The 17,029-nt window shown below is 41.5% G+C and overlaps 1 protein-coding gene across 1 annotated transcript in view; it reads right to left on the bottom strand.

Annotated features, from left to right (window-relative positions):
* Positions 1–121: 121 nt before the first annotated feature.
* The window catches only part of LOC309516923 (vomeronasal type-2 receptor 26-like), a 29,121-nt gene continuing 12,213 nt past the window's right edge, over positions 122–17,029 (bottom strand). The window contains exons 3-6 of the mRNA XM_082195881.1: positions 4,898–5,755; positions 2,941–3,168; positions 1,151–1,277; positions 122–1,027 (exon numbers count right to left, since the gene is read on the bottom strand). Coding sequence (XP_082052007.1) covers positions 126–1,027; positions 1,151–1,277; positions 2,941–3,168; positions 4,898–5,731 — 2,091 coding nt within the window. The 5' untranslated portion in view covers positions 5,732–5,755 and the 3' untranslated portion in view covers positions 122–125. The remainder of the gene's footprint in view (positions 1,028–1,150; positions 1,278–2,940; positions 3,169–4,897; positions 5,756–17,029) is intronic.

The raw sequence follows: 17,029 nt of genomic DNA, 5'->3' as shown, positions 1-17,029 counted from the left end.
GCTGTCAAAATCACCAGGTCTAGAAAAAATTATATAAGACAGCTGCTGAACACGTGTTTGCAAATATTCGACTGTACACACAGAGAAAAGCACAAAATACAGAAAAGGACAGGTGTATTATTCCTTTAATTTTTCTTCCTTATTAGCTGTTCCCTATTGTTCAGCTCAGGCCTCAGAGTGATTATGTAACATTTGGGGAAGAAGATGCAAACCAGCAACCCAACACCGGAGCCTAAGATAGAGAAGATCTCCACAGCTACCATATATTTTCCTTTGGTGCTCAGATAGGAAGGAATAAAGGACAGCCAAACACTGCAGAAAACCAACATGCTGAAAGTGATAAACTTGGCTTCGTTGAAACTGTCTGGTAACTTCCTGGCGAGGAAAGCCACAGCAAAACATACAGTGGCCAGGCAGCCCATGTAGATGAGAACACAGTAAAACATGGTCACAGACCCTTCATTACATTCTAGTATAATTTCTTCTGTCATTGAGTGCATGTCCACATCTGGGTATGGGGGAGAGGTTGCCAGCCACACAGTACATATGCCTGCTTGAACAATGGAGCAGAAAAGGAGAATGGAGTGGCCTAGTCCTTTCCCCACCCATTTCCTCATCCTGGATTCTGGTTTTGTAGCCATGAAGGCCAAAACCACAGTGAAGGTTTTTGCCAGGACACAAGAAACAGCAGTTGAGAAGATGATGCCAAAAGCTGTTTGTCGGAGGAGGCATGTCACCTTCTCAGGTCGGCCAATGAAGAGCAATGCACACAGGAAGCAGAGCAGGAGAGAGATGAGGAGAGTGTAGGTAAGGTTTCGGTTGTTTGCAATGACAATGGGTGTGTCATGGTGTTTTATAAATGTACCTAGTACCAGAGCTGTGATCAAGGAAAGGGAAAGAGAGCAGCAGGCTAAACTGATGCCCAAAGGTTCTTCATAAGACAAGAAGCTTATATCTTTGGGTAGACATGCATCACGGTTTCTGCTTGGATAGTCTTTGTCTGGGCATTTATGACAGTCATTCATATCTGAGGAAATAATATTAAGGAAAAGACCTTTAGCTCATATCATGTCAGCTTACTGAAATGTTGATTGTTCTATTTAATCTGAGTACTAAGTTTGGATCTATTTAATCTATTTATTTTCCCTACCATACTGGTTTGCAATCTTCCCCTCTGCACATGGGATGCAATCGTAGCAGCAAGGTGGCTGTCCCTCCTTCACTTTCTTGCTGGATCCTGGAAGACATGTCTCAGTACAGAGAGATAGAGGCCGAGTCTAATCCATAAATGAAAGAACAGAAGGTTCATCAAGAAACTAATGAATTTTGGAATTTGGAGTCTAATGAGTTTGGAATCCTTTATGTTCTCGGGCCTTTCTCTGTTACTAATCTGACACAGCACTTCAGTAATATGTAATCACTATACAGAGAGCAATTGCTTCTTTTTGTATTAGTAGTAGTAATGTTTGAAGTTATGTTATATGCCCTTGATATTGCTCTGGTATGTGCAGTACCCCATCTGTTCTGCAAAGATTGCCCTGTCCATTAAAGTACACTTTGAAGTTACTCTAGTTTCCCTGTTAATTTTGTTAATGTTGAGTATGCTGTCCACTAGGTAGAGAGCTCTAGAACTGATTTTGGTGCTGGTGGCTACACCTATACTTGGACTCATCAGATGCTGTCTGGGGAAAAGTTCTGAATATGCCACCCAGAGTGGCTGGGAAAACCTACTCAGATTGTGGAGTATTCCTATTATTATTATTATTATTATTATTATTATTATTATTATTATGCAATCTTTGTGAATTCCAATACAAAAATATTCTGGACAAATACATGAATTAGAATGAAGCTATCTAAGACCTACGACACTCCCTGGAATGCTGCAAAACTTTTCTCAGCAAGCTATAAACAAAATGTACCTCTAAAAAATATTTTGAGACCACTCTTTTAAAAAGTTTGATGCCTACATTCCTAATGCTCTGTCTCTTGCTCTTCACACCTTTCTTCTTCTTTCCTTCCTTCGCTCTCTCAATCTTCACCACTTCTCCTGCTTGCATCTCTTCCACTGCCCCCCTTAGAAGACTAGTGGTCTCCTGCATCTGCTGCTGTCCTTGATTTCTTCCTTTAATATTATTATGCCTCCTTTCCCCAACCACCTCATTTCCCCACCTTTCTAGCAAGAAAGACAAAACTCTGGGGCTATTCAATTCTTACATCATCTTTCAATACTTATTAAATCAGTATTTAATAAGTGTAAAGAAATCCCAATTGCTTTTTACAATAGTTTTCTTTTTTACTTAGGATTGTGGTTCAAGTCTTCCAACGGAAAATAATAATCCATTTCATTAGTCCAACTCACCACTTGTCTGCAATGTTAGATGTAAGGTTGCTTCAAGATCACAATGACTGTGAAGAAATCCACTTTGTAGCTTCATGGTCTCTAAGCATGTATACACTCTTGTGCTGAGGAAATGTACCCAGAGGCTCTATTTGACTGAAAGAAAACCTGCCCTCCTGTCTCCAGGCCTTTCCATAGAAAAACTGATATTTGATCTGGACCTAATGACCCACATTCAGATGGAGGATTCTGTGGTGCAATAACCACATTTGCGTGGATGCAGCTTGTAGTGGGTCTGTGAATGGTTGGCATCAGGCTGAGACAATTTAGCTGTTGTTATTTTTGTCTGAATTTGGATCCCCCTAATTCTATTTACATTGTATCTTTTGTTTTGTAACCTCCTTAATAAAATATTTGCCTTTAATCCATGTGTGGCTTCTAGCAGTAAACCTCTGGCTCTTAGTCTGGTACCTCAATAGTTTGGTCATACACCACTCCTCAACTTGCGGCTCAAAGAACAGTGAGTACACCTGCAGGTGGATAATGCTTGCTTATTCAATACTGAATCTCTTTTGAATTAGCAAACAATGCAACCCTACCTGGTTAAACCAACTGTGCCATGTGATGGCATCTTCATCAAGGAGTAATGATTGGTCTGGAGGAGCCTGTGGATCTATCCTCCCAACTCTCACTCGGTGCAAACTTTGGTTGGCGAATATGATCCAATTGATAATATCCAAGCTAGATGCTGCCTCTCCATTCTGGTTGATGAAGACCACATCTCCTGCCGTATTGTTAAATGAGATATTTCTCAGAAAGTGATGGAGCTAGATTAAAACAGAAAAGACAGGGGTTTGGAAAAGACTGCAGTCTAATGCAGGGTGGAGCATCCCCCCCCCCCGTGGGCAGAACCTACAGCAAGTGGTGGGGGGTGGTTCAATCACCTCTCAGTGGATTCAGGTCGAATCAAGGAGAGAGCCAATAGGTTTTCTTTCACACACATGCCTCTTTCTCAGTCTTTCTTACAACCCTTCATTTGTTGTTTTTTAGTCGTTTAGTCGTGTCCGACTCTTCGTGACCCCATGGACCAGAGCACGCCAGGCATGTCTTTCTTCCACTGCCTCCCGCAGTTTGGTCACACTCATGCTGGTAGCTTCGAGAACACTATCCAACCATCTCGTCCTCTGTCGTCCCCTTCTCCTTGTGCCCTCAAATCTTTCCCAACATCAGGGTCTTTTCCAGGGAGTCTTCTCTTCTCATGAGGTGGCCAAAGTACTGGAGCCTCAGCTTCAGGATCTGTCCTTCCAATGAGAACTCAGGGCTGATTTCCTTCAGAATGGATCGGTTTGATCTTCTTGCAGTCCATGGGACTCTCAAGAGTCTCCTCCAGCACCATAATTCACCATAATTCAAATTCACCATAATTCAAAAGCATCAATTCTTGGGCGATCAGCCTTTTTTATGGTCCAGCTCTCACTTCCATACATTGCTACTGGGAAAACCATGGCTTTTACTATACGGACCTTTGTTGGCAAGGTGATGTCTCTGCTGATCTCTCTAAACCATTCCACTGCTTCCTATCTGTAAATGCAGTGGCATCTCACTAGGCTGCAAAGCTTCCCTCATAAAAATGTTTTCTCCTCAAATGCAGGGCAATAGCTGCTCAGAGAAGGACGCAGCCATCACTTCCCTTTCCTATAGGGTCTACCACCATTTGCAAGCAGCACAATATGTGGGGAATTATCTAGGATATCGTATTCGTACCATCTCCTGTTCTGCCTGCAGAGTTATAAATTCAGTTCTGGGTTCTTCTTCCTAATTTGTTGTTGTTGTTTAGTCGTTTCGTCGTGTCCGACTCTTCGTGACCCCATGGACCAGAGCACGCCAGGCATGTCTTTCTTCCACTGCCTCCCGCAGTTTGGTCACACTCATGCTGGTAGCTTCGAGAACACTATCCAACCATCTCGTCCTCTGTCGTCCCCTTCTCCTTGTGCCCTCAAATCTTTCCCAACATCAGGGTCTTTTCCAGGGAGTCTTCTCTTCTCATGAGGTGGCCAAAGTACTGGAGCCTCAGCTTCAGGATCTGTCCTTCCAGTGAGAACTCAGGGCTGATTTCCTTCAGAATGGATTGGTTTGATCTTCTTGCAGTCCATGGGACTCTCAAGAGTCTCCTCCAGCACCATAATTCACCATAATTCAAATTCACCATAATTCAAAAGCATCAATTCTTCGGCGATCAGCCTTTTTTATGGTCCAGCTTTCACTTCCATAGATCACTACTGGGAAAACCATAGTTTTTACTATACGGAGCTTTGTTGGCAAGGTGATGTCTCTACTTTTTAAGATGCTGTCTTCTTCTTAGTTGTTGTTGTTTAGTCATTTAGTAGTGTCCGACTCTTCGTGACCCCATGGACCAGAGCACGCCAGGCTTCTTCCTAATACACTACCACAAATGTTTGAACTCTGAGAGGAAAGATCAAGCTGAAAGCATTTTGGGAACGCAAAAAGTGTCAGGAAGTAACAGGGCTTTGCCAATTGAGAATGTTCAGCCTTTACCTGCCAAGGCTGTTGATTTGGATTCTTCCCTCTCACTCTGAATGCCATTCCTCTGTGCCTGAGTCTGGAAGACATGGCATGTAAAGCATGGGCCACGGCGTAGGCAGCACTGTGGATGCTGTAACTGTGGCCTGTCATGCTCACTTCAAAAAGTGATCCAGGCAGGTTCTCCAGCTTCTCTTCTCCGGTGCAAATATTCCCCTCCACCTTGTTTGCAGTCATATCTGGGAGTACACATTCAAAGGCCTGTTGCCAGAATTCCCTGATAAAACCGTCCCCATCTGTGCTGGAAGGGTTTCTTTGCACAACATACTGATGAAATCCTGGTGGGTTTCTGAAGCGAATTTCAAAGGATATAGCACCATTAAATACTCTTGAATCCCAAATACTTTGAAAGACAAATGAAGCAAACTCAACCTGGGCTGATATTATCCATACTTTACTTTTTACATTATTTTTTATGTCATTGTGTTCTGATAGGTTTGGCAGCCATCTAAAAGTTGTCATGGAGTAAGATTCTCCAGAGGCAACCACTACATTAGCTTTGCTGCTAAAAATTTCCTCGTTTATCTTTGCCCCCTGACGTAGCATCTCAGCAGCTTCAGAAATAAAACTATAATTGGGGATTCTTTCTATGAATGCAAAACAGACACCACTCTTGGTAAACATTTGGGAAATGGCTTGCACAAATCTTTCTCCATTGTCATTGTCTGTTGCAATGACTCCAATCCACGTCCACCTGAAATGCAGAAGCAAAGAGAGAATTCCCTCATACTGAAGGGCTTCTGAGGCTGCCATCCGGTAGAAGGGAAGCCCTGGGCTTTTATCATTCATCACTGGAGCAGAGCCATAAATGAGCTGAAGAGGGAATGGAGGAAGAGAAGAGATAAAGTAATATTTGCAGAGTTCTTTCAAACTTTTCATATACATCATGTGATGAATCCTGTTAGTCAGATATGCCTTTTGCCACCCACCAGGGGTTGCATGCCCTCTCTCATTTATACTAAAGACACACATGGAAATGGCCTAAACTGGGACCATCTCCCATTCCTGCTTGTTAAAAATTTGTTCTGTTGACGAGGGGGGGCATTCTTCCTATTTTTTTTAAAAAAACAAACAAAACAAAAACATAGGCATACTTGCAGGGTCTTGTACGATGTATAAAACTGATTGGAGGGACACACCTCCCTAACAGAGGATTCTCCACTCCTACTTGAGGCATTATTTACTGTAGCCATGTTAGAATTGAAACATAGGTCAGATACACATTGCTTCTCTGAAGCTTCTTTTGTCTTCATGATGCACATACCCCAACTGCCACAACTTCAGTTTCTGCCTTTTCTTTTTCAAGGCTTCTCAGACTTTACTTATGAACATTTATTTTACATTGGAACCAGCTGCTCAGTACTATTACTGTTCTTCTGCAGAATTGGACTGTATCTGCAATTTCCCATACCTCCAGAGTATCTTTAATTTGAAAGCCCTTTTGCCCCTAAACATTCAGTGGCCTTTGGGATATCAGTGTCCTTGAGGTGTGTGTAAGAGATTGGGGGTGTGACATATTTTTTCTGGTATTGCAGCGTTTCTTTCCCCTTATTCAGGTAATTTTATCTTATTTTAATTCTGTACCTTCTGTATTTTCCTAGGAACTGGTTCTGTTCCAGATTTCATTCTCACCCTGAATTGGTGATACACCCTGAACTGGTGCTGTGAATTCAGCCTCTTTCTCTATGCAAGCTAATAGAGGTATTATACATAGGTGTCCTACCTGTGGAATCTTAAAGATATCCAAAACAGTTGCTACATAAAAGGAGATTTCAGAATCAAGTCCCCCAGTGACCCCAGCCAGATTATTTTCAACATCACATATATAGTTTGGGACAAATTTCTCCACCCTGGATAAAAGCAGCAGTGTGGCGAGATATGTGCTCCTTGCATTGTTATAGCTGTCATACAAGTGAAAGCCCAAGGTGATATTGGGTAAGATGTGAGGGTCTTCATTGATCTCCTTGACTGCAAATGCCAAGGCCACAATATGCTGGTAAAGCTTAGGCACCACCCTAGAATGAGAGTTGCAAATAACATCAGGAGGAACTGATATATCCTTTTACATTTCAACACAGTTGCTATTCATTTTGCATTCAGTTGAGTTAATTACCTGTCAATTCCATTGCTGAACAGTTATTATAATCAGCAAGTTCTTCCAGATTTTTAGAAAACAAGCTTGCTCCATTTTCCTGGTGACAGCCCTTGAGATACTTGAGAATAGCTATCCTACTTCCCCTCAGTCTTCTATTTTCATAGCTAAAAATTCCCAACCCCCTCAATGTTCCCTCACAAGGTTTGGTTTCCAGACACTTGATCATATTTGTCACCTTCCTCAGCACACGTTGAAGCTTGTCAATATCCTTCTTAAATAGTGCTGAACACAACTGAACAAAATACACCAGGTGTGGTCTGAGCATGGCAGAATAGAGCTTCTCTATTTCCTCTTTTGATTGGCTCACTATACTTCTGTTGATGCAGACTCCTTGATCCTTTTCACATGTGCTACTGGCATGCCAGGTTTTCTATATCTTAGATTTGTGGAGCTGATATTTCCTGCCTATGTGCAGAACCCACCATTTGTCCCGACTGAAGTTCATTTTGTTACTTTTGCCGCAGTTCTCCAATCTGTAAAGGCCAATGGTATCTAGACCAGGGGTTGCTAATGTGCTGCCCATTGGAACCCCTGAGGTCTTTCCCTGAAACATCTGAAGTCTTTCCTGGACATTTACAGTATTTCTCAGTTCTGTCATGCAATGACAGCTTCCTTGTTCATGAGGCAGTGATAGTGGTTGTAATTCACAGATTTCTATACTTCATAATATATACTATCATTCTGAGACAAATCTTAGACTATGATCAGAAAATGAAATGATATGGGCATTTTGGTTCAGTACAGGTTTTTTTTAATTGATTCTCACTTACACTCCTGTTCAGATAAAGTCTATCAAAAACGGCTGTTCAAAAGGGCTATCTCAGACATACAAATATATACACATTTCAGTACATTTATATTCATTCCCCTATTGAGAAATGGGAGCTTCTACAGTATTCTTTTAATTCACACAAGATTCTTATTAATTATACATCAGCATATGTCCCACTGAAATGAAAAGTGGTTATCCCTAGGTAAATGGGTATAAGTTTGCAACCTCAGTCATTATTCTGAGGCTGAAACTCTAAGTTTGATCATTCCTATGCTGTAATAAATGAGTGGCTTAGTTCTTACAGAAGTTCTTCAGGCAGCGTTGGTGAGGGTTCCTCAGTGAATGTTGCTGAAGAAGAGAAGAAGCCACCATGGGAAACTATGCCACCAATGAGGAACTCTCCTGGCTGATGATACATGTGAAGTGGACGGTGTGGACTTTGGAGCCTGCATTTTGCTATGTGAGCCAGACATACATTGTAAGAAATCAGTTCCAGCAGCAAGAATACTAAAACCAGCATTCTCAATACAAAGGCAACTGGTTGTTCTATGCAAAAACTACGTTTTATCTTCTCCAAGATAAAAATTGTCTTATTTAAATGGTAGTTTATTTCCCTGAAACGATGCAATGTCGGAGTATCTAAAATCAGACTTGCGGTTCACAAGTCTGATTAATTCTGATTAATTTTAATATACTTTGCATTAGGTTTACCAGTGGCCACTGTAAGTCCCCACTGTTTTTTGAGAAGCAGCCGCACAAATTATAGCCCTGTTAATGATCAAGAAGCAATGTAATTATTCATTCAGTGTTTAGAATTCCCTCTGGAATTGTTGAAGAAAATGTGTTTGTCACATACTCAGAACTGTTATTTTTATTACCCTTTCAGTTGATAATAAGGGACCACTGTTGGTTTGGGGAACCAATGTAACCAATGTAGTTTCCAAAATGTGTAGTCAGCATCCTGGAATTAGGGTCCCTCTCTGGTCTATGAGTCTAGGATACATGATCCACTGCTTCCCTTAATCAGAGTACTTTATCAGGGGAAAATCCAGGGAGAAGAGCTACATGGGCTCCTCTGTTGGCTTTGGGGAACAGTTTTGTGAAATAGACTTGTTCATGCTTTAATTCTTTCTTATAATAAGCTTTCCCCGGCTGTTTAACTCGGGCCTCACCAAAACAATATAACATTTGGGGAAGAAGATGCAGCCCAGTAATCCAAAACTAGAGGCCCAAATAGAAAAGATCTCCACAGCCACCATGTACTTTCCCTTGGTACTCAGGTAGGTAGGAACAAAGGACAGCCACACACTGCAAAAGACCAACATGCTGAAAGTGATAAACTTGGCTTCATTAAAACTGTCTGGTAATTTCCTAGCTAGGAAAGCCACAGTGAAACTGACCATGGCCAGCATTCCCATGAAGCCTAAGACACAGTAGAACATGGTGACTGATCCTTCATTACATTGCAGTACCATTTCTTTAGTCACTGAGTGCTTGTCTAAATCAGGGAGTGGGGGAGCAACTACAAATCATCATTTGAATGAGGAAACTGAAAAGAACAATAGAGATGGACAGATTTTCCCCCACCCATCTCCTCATTCTGGACCCTGGTTTGGTAGCATTGAAAGCTAGAACCACTATATTTGTTTTTGCTAAGATGCAAGATACTGCTACTGAGAAGATCACTGCAAAAGCAGTTTGTCGAAGGAGGCAGGTTATTCTTATGGGCTGGCCAATGAATAGTAAAGGACAAAGGAAGGAGAGAATGAGGGCTAGGAGGAGAACATAGGTGAGGGTCCAATTGTTGGCTTTGACTATGGGAGTTTCTTTGTGCTTGATGAAGATCCTAAGCACCAAAGCTGTAATGAAAGTCAATAAAAGAGCAAAAGTGACCAAACTGATCCCCAGAGGTTCACCGTGAGACAGGAAGCTTATATCTTTTGGAAGACATATATCCTGGCCAATGTTTGGGTACTGATCTTCAGGACATTGAACACAGTCATCCATGTCTGGAAAAAGAAATAAAGAAAACATATTCATTGTACACTCTTAAGAGTTAGTGGTGGTAGGAGGGGAGGTTTCCACAGTCCTTTTGCTTTATATCCTACTTTTCTACTTGACTCATCAAAGTGTCTGTTGGCACACATAGACTAGGCCCTGCTGCCCCCACCCTGTATCCGCCACAACTGACCATTCCTGACTCAATGTCTTATCTGTGGAAATAATGGAAATAACTGTGTACTTTGCAGACTATTTCAGTAGTTGGAATCAAATTAAATCTCAGCAGACTAGAATTGGTGATTCCACACTTTCTGAAGCTGCAGCTGTTACTCAGCTCATTTTAATGGTGAATCTACATGCATGGTAAAGGTGATCAGCTCTGGAGTGGAAAAGAAGAAAGATTTTGACAAGAAAGTTCTGGCTCATGGTTTAAGCAGACCGAAACATTTGTTTTAATGATAGAAAGGCTCTGTTTCCTGGGCCTGGTGCTTGGTGCTTTAGCTGAGATGAGAGCATGTACAGATAAAAGAATTCAAGACTCATTAGCAGCTCTGATTGAAAGCTGTAGTTTGAATAGGGCTCACTATATTTACAGAATATGGAGAAACAGCCACATAGGGAACTATCTTCTTCCAGATCATTGGTCAAGTGATGGAATGAACCCTGAATAGTGCAGAGAACCCACCTGGTTAAATTGGTTGGGCCATACAATGGCATCCTCATGAATGGTGAACAATTTTTCCTGGGTACCCAGGGAGCCTATCTTCCCAATTTTGACTCTAAGAAAGGACTGATTTGGAAACGTGAGCCAGTTTATAATGTCAAAGCCAGCAATTAATTCACCATTTGGGTCAAAATGCACGTTTTCTCCTGCATTGTTGTTAAATGAAATACTTCTGAGAATGTGATGGAGCTAAATAATGAAAATAAGAAGGAAGATACATATAAAAGTTCAAACTATGCTATCATAAAATGTGGTAAAAATACATGCAACAGGACGGCTTGGGATTACAATCTCTTGAAAGCTTTGTGCAAGCTAATGTTAGAAATAGGAAAAGGTCACATAAAATCCTACATCAGGGAATATTGGCCACAACTGCACCACTACTTTAACTTCCACTGTTTTGGCTTACACTAAAGAGCCTTGCACATTGTAGGCTTATCAAGAGAGCTTTAGGTCTTTCTATCAAAATACCTCTACTACCTTTAGACTGCAGTGTCCATGATTTAAGTCTGTGGTATGGATGCAACTATTATGGGGTGAAATATCATGGCTGGCAATGCTACTGATGGCAGTCCTGTTGCTGTTTCTAGTATGGGCAAAACTAGCAAGAAAATGAGGAGTTATACCCTCCTCTGCTTTTTCCAGTAAGGCACCTGGGGAAGGGCTTTGGTTTAGTGGTAGAGTACATGCTTGAATGCACAAGGTTCCAGGTTCAATTCCAGGCTTCTCCAAGTAGGCCTGGGAAAGGTTTTTGCCTGAAATCCTGGGGGGTTTCTGTCAGTCAGTGTAGACAATACTGATCTACATGGACCAGTGGTCTGTACTTGATATAAGAGTTTTCTATGCAGTGACAGAAATGCTTAAGGAATTTTTAATATCCTAACCCCAATGTGGTTGTTTTTTAAAAAAACAAAATCTTTTTTTTATAAAACCTCACTCTACGCTAATAAATCCCAGAGTGAATTGCAATACACAATCAGACCTAAATTATATAGCTGAATAAAACAATAAAAGGCCAACAACTTGTTAATCTCATAGAAGGTTGAGAGAGCTTGCCCATCCCCCCCAAAATATATGTAGCACCCTGCTTGTGGTTAACGCTTAGCTGGATTGAAATATTCAATGCAGCAATAGAGAAATTAAAATAATAATTTATTTGTCAGACAAATAAATGAGAGACACAGTGGTATATGGATACCAAAGCTCTGCCCGCTCCAGCCCTGATGGCCAGCACTTATATTTCCTCAGCCCAGCCCCCTTGCTCCTCCTTTGGCTGCCTCTGTCCAATCAGCCTGGTTGAAATTCCTATTGGCTGTTTGCTAGAACCAATCATAAAAGATACACCCATTTCCTATTACCTATGGGAGACAAAGAGCTATATTTCCTTCTATCCATAAATGGCAGACAAGTAGCCATATATCTTACATTTGCGTCGACAAGGCACCTTAATTACCAGATTTGCCCTATTGCCCTATTGCCCTATTCACTTCAAAACAGATGGCTAAAACAGATGGTTCATGGTAACAGAGATCTTGGGTTCACATTCTCACACACCATCAATAAAATAAGAATCTAACATAAGAATCTAACATTTCTTACTTTCTAAATCCTTTGCATAATTACATTTAGCCAATAAATTTCATACATTAACATATATAGCTTTTTAGAAGAAAAGGAACTTAGTAAAAAGGAAACAGCTTCAAAACAGCTTCAAACCTCTTCAATTTACAACCCCTCTTTCCCCAGCCAGCTGCTGTTCCTATTAGCTCTTGCCCTTTAACCTTATGAAAATATGGCTCGAGTCTTCTGTTAAACAATAAAACTTACTATTTACCAACTCTTAATTGTGTTTTTGCAGCTTGATTGTATTCTGTAATATGTAGGGTCACCGTAACCTTTGCTCCCAGCCTGTAATTTCCTTTTACAACTTTGAGAAACGTGTCTCCTGCTACTGCTATAAATCAGAGGGGCCTCTGAGCAGGAAGACAAACATCTGCCAATGTACTTAGCCAGCTGCTTTTCTGCCTGGCATGAAAGATACAAACATTTACAAATATATTTTTTAAGCTCATTTTAAAATACAAGCCTTGATCAGATGCCTCATATATATATGGAGGTATCTTCAGGACATTACCTGCCACGGTTGTTGATTTGCAAGCTGCCACCTTACTCCCTTTGCCATTCCCCTTTTCTTGACTTGGGATGAATGTCTGATGTGCAAAGCATGTGCCACTGCATAGACTGCATTGTAGATGTTGTAGCTATGGGCAGTCATTTTCATTTCAAAAACAGACACAGGAAGTGTCTCCATCTTCTCCTCCCCAGTGCAAATTTGCCTACCTATATTATCTGTAACAGAACTGGAGAATGAACAGTAAATGACTCTTCCCAGAAGTCCTTGATAAAACCATCTTCTTTTTCTGTGGTTGGGTTGTTGATCTGAAGGAACTTCTGGAATGCTAACAGATTCACTGAGTGAAGGGAAAGGGAAAGAGAACCATGAAGGAAACTTATGTCCCAATTTCTTTGAAATGGAAATCATAGAATCATAGAATCATAGAGTTGGAAGAGACCACAAGGGCCATCAAGGCCAACCCCCTGCCAAGCAGGAAACACCATCAGAGCACTCCTGACATATGGTTGTCAAGCCTCTGCTTAAAGACCTCCAAAGAAGGAAACTCCACCACACTCATTGGCAGCAAATTCCACTGTCGAACAGCTCTTACTGTCAGGAAGTTCTTCCTAATGTTTAGGTGGAATCTTCTTTCTTGTAGTTTGGATCCATTGCTCCGTGTCCGCTTCTCTGGAGCAGCAGAAAACAACCTTTCTCCCTCCTCTATGTGACACCCTTTTATATATTTGAACATGGCTATCATATCACCCCTTAACCTCCTCTTCTCCATGCTAAACATGCCCACCTCCCTTAGCCGTTCCTCATAAGGCATTGTTTCCAGGCCTTTGACCATTTTGGTTGCCCTCCTCTGGACAAGTTCCAGTTTGTCAGTGTCCTTCTTGAACTGTGGTGCCCAGAACTGGACACAGTACTCCAGGTGAGGTCTGACCAGAGCAGAATACAGTGGCACTATTACTTCCCTTGATGTGATATCCATCTGGGCTGTCAGGAACCAGAATTTACCCTTGTTTCTTATTGGTATATGCTCAAATTTTACAACCTGGGGCATCATTTTCATTACCATCATTGTCTGAATTTCTCCATACACAACCACAACATTCACAGTGCTTCCCATAATAACACTGACACAGTGAAAGCCCTCCCCCACCATGTCCGTGACACCACTGGAAGATGTTAGCTTTGGGAATGTTTCTATGAAGTCAAAGCAGATGCCACTCTGGGAAAACAGTGGAAGTACATTCTCTATAAAACCTTCTGTATTTTCATCAGCCTCAGAAACCACTCCAATCCACGTCCACTGGAAATGCAGCAGTAACTTGATGATTCCTCTATATTGATGGTCCCAATTTGGAAACATCTGGTGGAAGAAAACTCCTTGAGATTGTTTATTCATGACTGGTGAAGAACCATATATGACCTAAAGGTTTTAAAAAAGAAGTGAGAGAGGAAAAGTTATTGCGTGTCAAAACCCCTCCCCCAGAAAGAAAGACACAGGACACAATGTTTAAGTTTAATGGGCATGAAATGGCCACAACTTTATTGATTAGAGAATTGAAGGTATTGGCCCTAGGCATTGGCTCCTATCCGCTACCCGGCATGATGTCCGGGAAGGGTTAACACTAACCGTGGGAGGCCCCCGTTGGAGTACGCCAACTAGGATCCCACGGGTGTCACCGCTTGGGGCGTGCCGGGGGCCCTTACCTAGGTAGGTTTCGGACAGACAACGCCCCTCGGAGTCCTGTACCGGACTACCCCATTTCCTGGGGGAAGGTGATGGCGTTCCTTCCCCCCCATCCATTTGCATAACAATTGTACCCTCTCAGCTGGCCGGGAGTGAAGAGGGCGGACCCTGGGCGTGCCCGGCTTAAAATACCTTAAGCCACGCCTCCCCCCAGCCCGCCGATAGGCGGGCAGGGTCGCAAGCACGCCCAGGGATTCCCCCAACTCTCGCGGGGGCCAAGGTTAGCCCCCGCGCTTGGGGAGGAGGGGCTAGACCGCAACCCCCTCTCCTCCCATGGTCGGAAATGGCTTTATCAATATAACACATTTGCTTGTGTGTATTTGTGTTCTCTGTGAATTTTTAGTGAGAGGCTTGCCATATTGTGGTGATTATACTCAAACATCATCAGAAACCCAATCCATCCTTCAATGTTTATATTAGGAGGCATTAATGTGAATGAAGGACAATCGCTTCTATCAGTGGGAGGCAATATAACATAAACGTATGGCTGAACCACTACCATAATACTGCAGAGATGAGTAGATTCAATCCTGTAGGATACTTTTTTGCCAGTACATTCCCTGGAGGGAACATATTTTATTTGAGTTTTGATTTCTAAGTAATATTTACATTTGCTTTCCAAACAACAAAACTGACCTCAAAACTGCTCACAATAATGACAGCATTAATTTTTTTAAAAAATATTGCAATCACTATTTCAGTGCAAACTCAAGTGATTCAAAATCTCAGAACTAGTTGCTTAGCAGACCCCTGAACTCTGCAGGAGTGAATTCTCCAGTGATGAGTAGATGATACCATGATACCATCATGCTATTCTCCCTATTCTGTTCATTTCTGACAGGGACCATGCTGGTTTAAATTTCTGCAGGATTAAATTTCTCCTAAAATACAAAACCTGGATGCAAATTTTACCTAACATGCACATTTCTGCAAAGCAATTTCATGAATAAAATGCATTTGAAGGATATTTTTACAAATGTGAACTTTTTATGCACACTTTACCTTAATCTGTGCTTTTTTGGACACATTATTTAACTGGAGAACTGCTTTGCAAAATCAAGAGAAGTGGGAATTTCAAAGAATAGCTGCATTGCATGTATTGCTTCTGAAAGCATGAATTCAGTGAAATTGAGGTGTGAATGTATTTAGATCTTACTTGCGGTATCTTGTAGGTAGACAGGATGGGTGTCATGTGAAGACAGACATTAGAGTTAGGTCCCCCAATGACTGCTATTGGAGTGCTCTCAGCATCACATTTATAGTTAGGGATGGCCTTGGCCCTTCTTGAGAGAAGCTCCATTGAGGCTTCATAGGTCCAGCTTGCACTGAAATGGCTGTTATAAATGTGGAAGCCCAGGGTGACGTTGGGCAAGATCTGGGGAGTTTCATTGATCTCCTTTACAGCAAATGCCAAGGCCAGGATGTGCTGGTAGAGGTGAGTCAGCACCCTGTATTGAGAGTTAGGTCTGCATCAAGGTTCATCTGCTTCAGATCGTAACATTAGTTACTTTTCAGTTCAGTATCCAGTTCAGATATTGTACAAAAACAGGTTGTAATCTAACATTTCACAGGCGTGTAAAAGTAAACTGGCTCATGAATCTATGATGTCTCTTAAAACCATCTCAACTTCCAGGACTTTTTAGAGAGTCTCTTAGTATATCTACAGAAGACATAATTCAATAAGGTGTTTTTATTTATTCTGGCCTCTAGGGAATCTGGATGAGGTGTTCTGTTTGTTTAATATCTGCCTGTCAAAAGTTACTTGTAGTCTGCATGTTCTTCATTCACACAGAATACACAGCCTAATAAGCAAATACCAATGTAGCATTTTTGTTTGGGTTTTTCTAAGAATGGGTTAAAAATTATGTAGGCCCACAGCAGTCACTATGGAGAAATTATCTTCATGCTCTAGTTTTAAGTATACCCTTTGGGTGTGTTTACTTTCTAATGTAAAATATGTTTCAAGCCTGTTTTGATGCCATGTGGATGTCTGCGTGCAAGACTCGCCATCTGTATAAGCATTTGTTCTGGAAGCCAATATTTATCCTTGGTAAATGTTTTAAAAAATTAAATAAAGCTTGTAATAGAAAAATGAGTATTTGAAATGGGTAAATCAAAATTTGTTCCAAGTACAGCACAGTGGAGATAATGTGACATATATGAAAATGTGCTTTTGCCTTTGTATTTCCAGTAATTGCTGCCCTAGAAAAAATTGGAGACTCCACCTACCCACTTACCCCATAATCACTGAAATAAAAGGGGGTTCACTAAAATGAGGAGAGGAAGCTTTGAGTTTGTCCTGGTTTTTAGGCTTGAAGAGATAGTTTAAACACATCCACCCACAGCACAACCACTATTCTAGGTTAATGTGGATGGCTTCTTCAAACATCAAGGCCCAGTGCCTAGTCAGAAGCTGCCCATTTCCTTTCTCTCTCTTCTCTTTCCCTTTCCCATTCCACCACTTAATTCCTTACGCAAAACTCAAAATAATTCAAAATACTCCACCCATCTGACTGGGTTGCCCCAGTCACTTTCGGCGGCTTCCAGCAAAATACAATAA

This window comes from Podarcis vaucheri (assembly GCF_965113315.1).
Source record: "Podarcis vaucheri genome assembly, chromosome: 13".
Classification (NCBI taxonomy): Eukaryota; Metazoa; Chordata; class Lepidosauria; order Squamata; family Lacertidae; genus Podarcis; species Podarcis vaucheri.
Note: the sequence above shows the minus strand (reverse complement) of the source record. Positions and strands in the feature narration are given on the sequence as shown.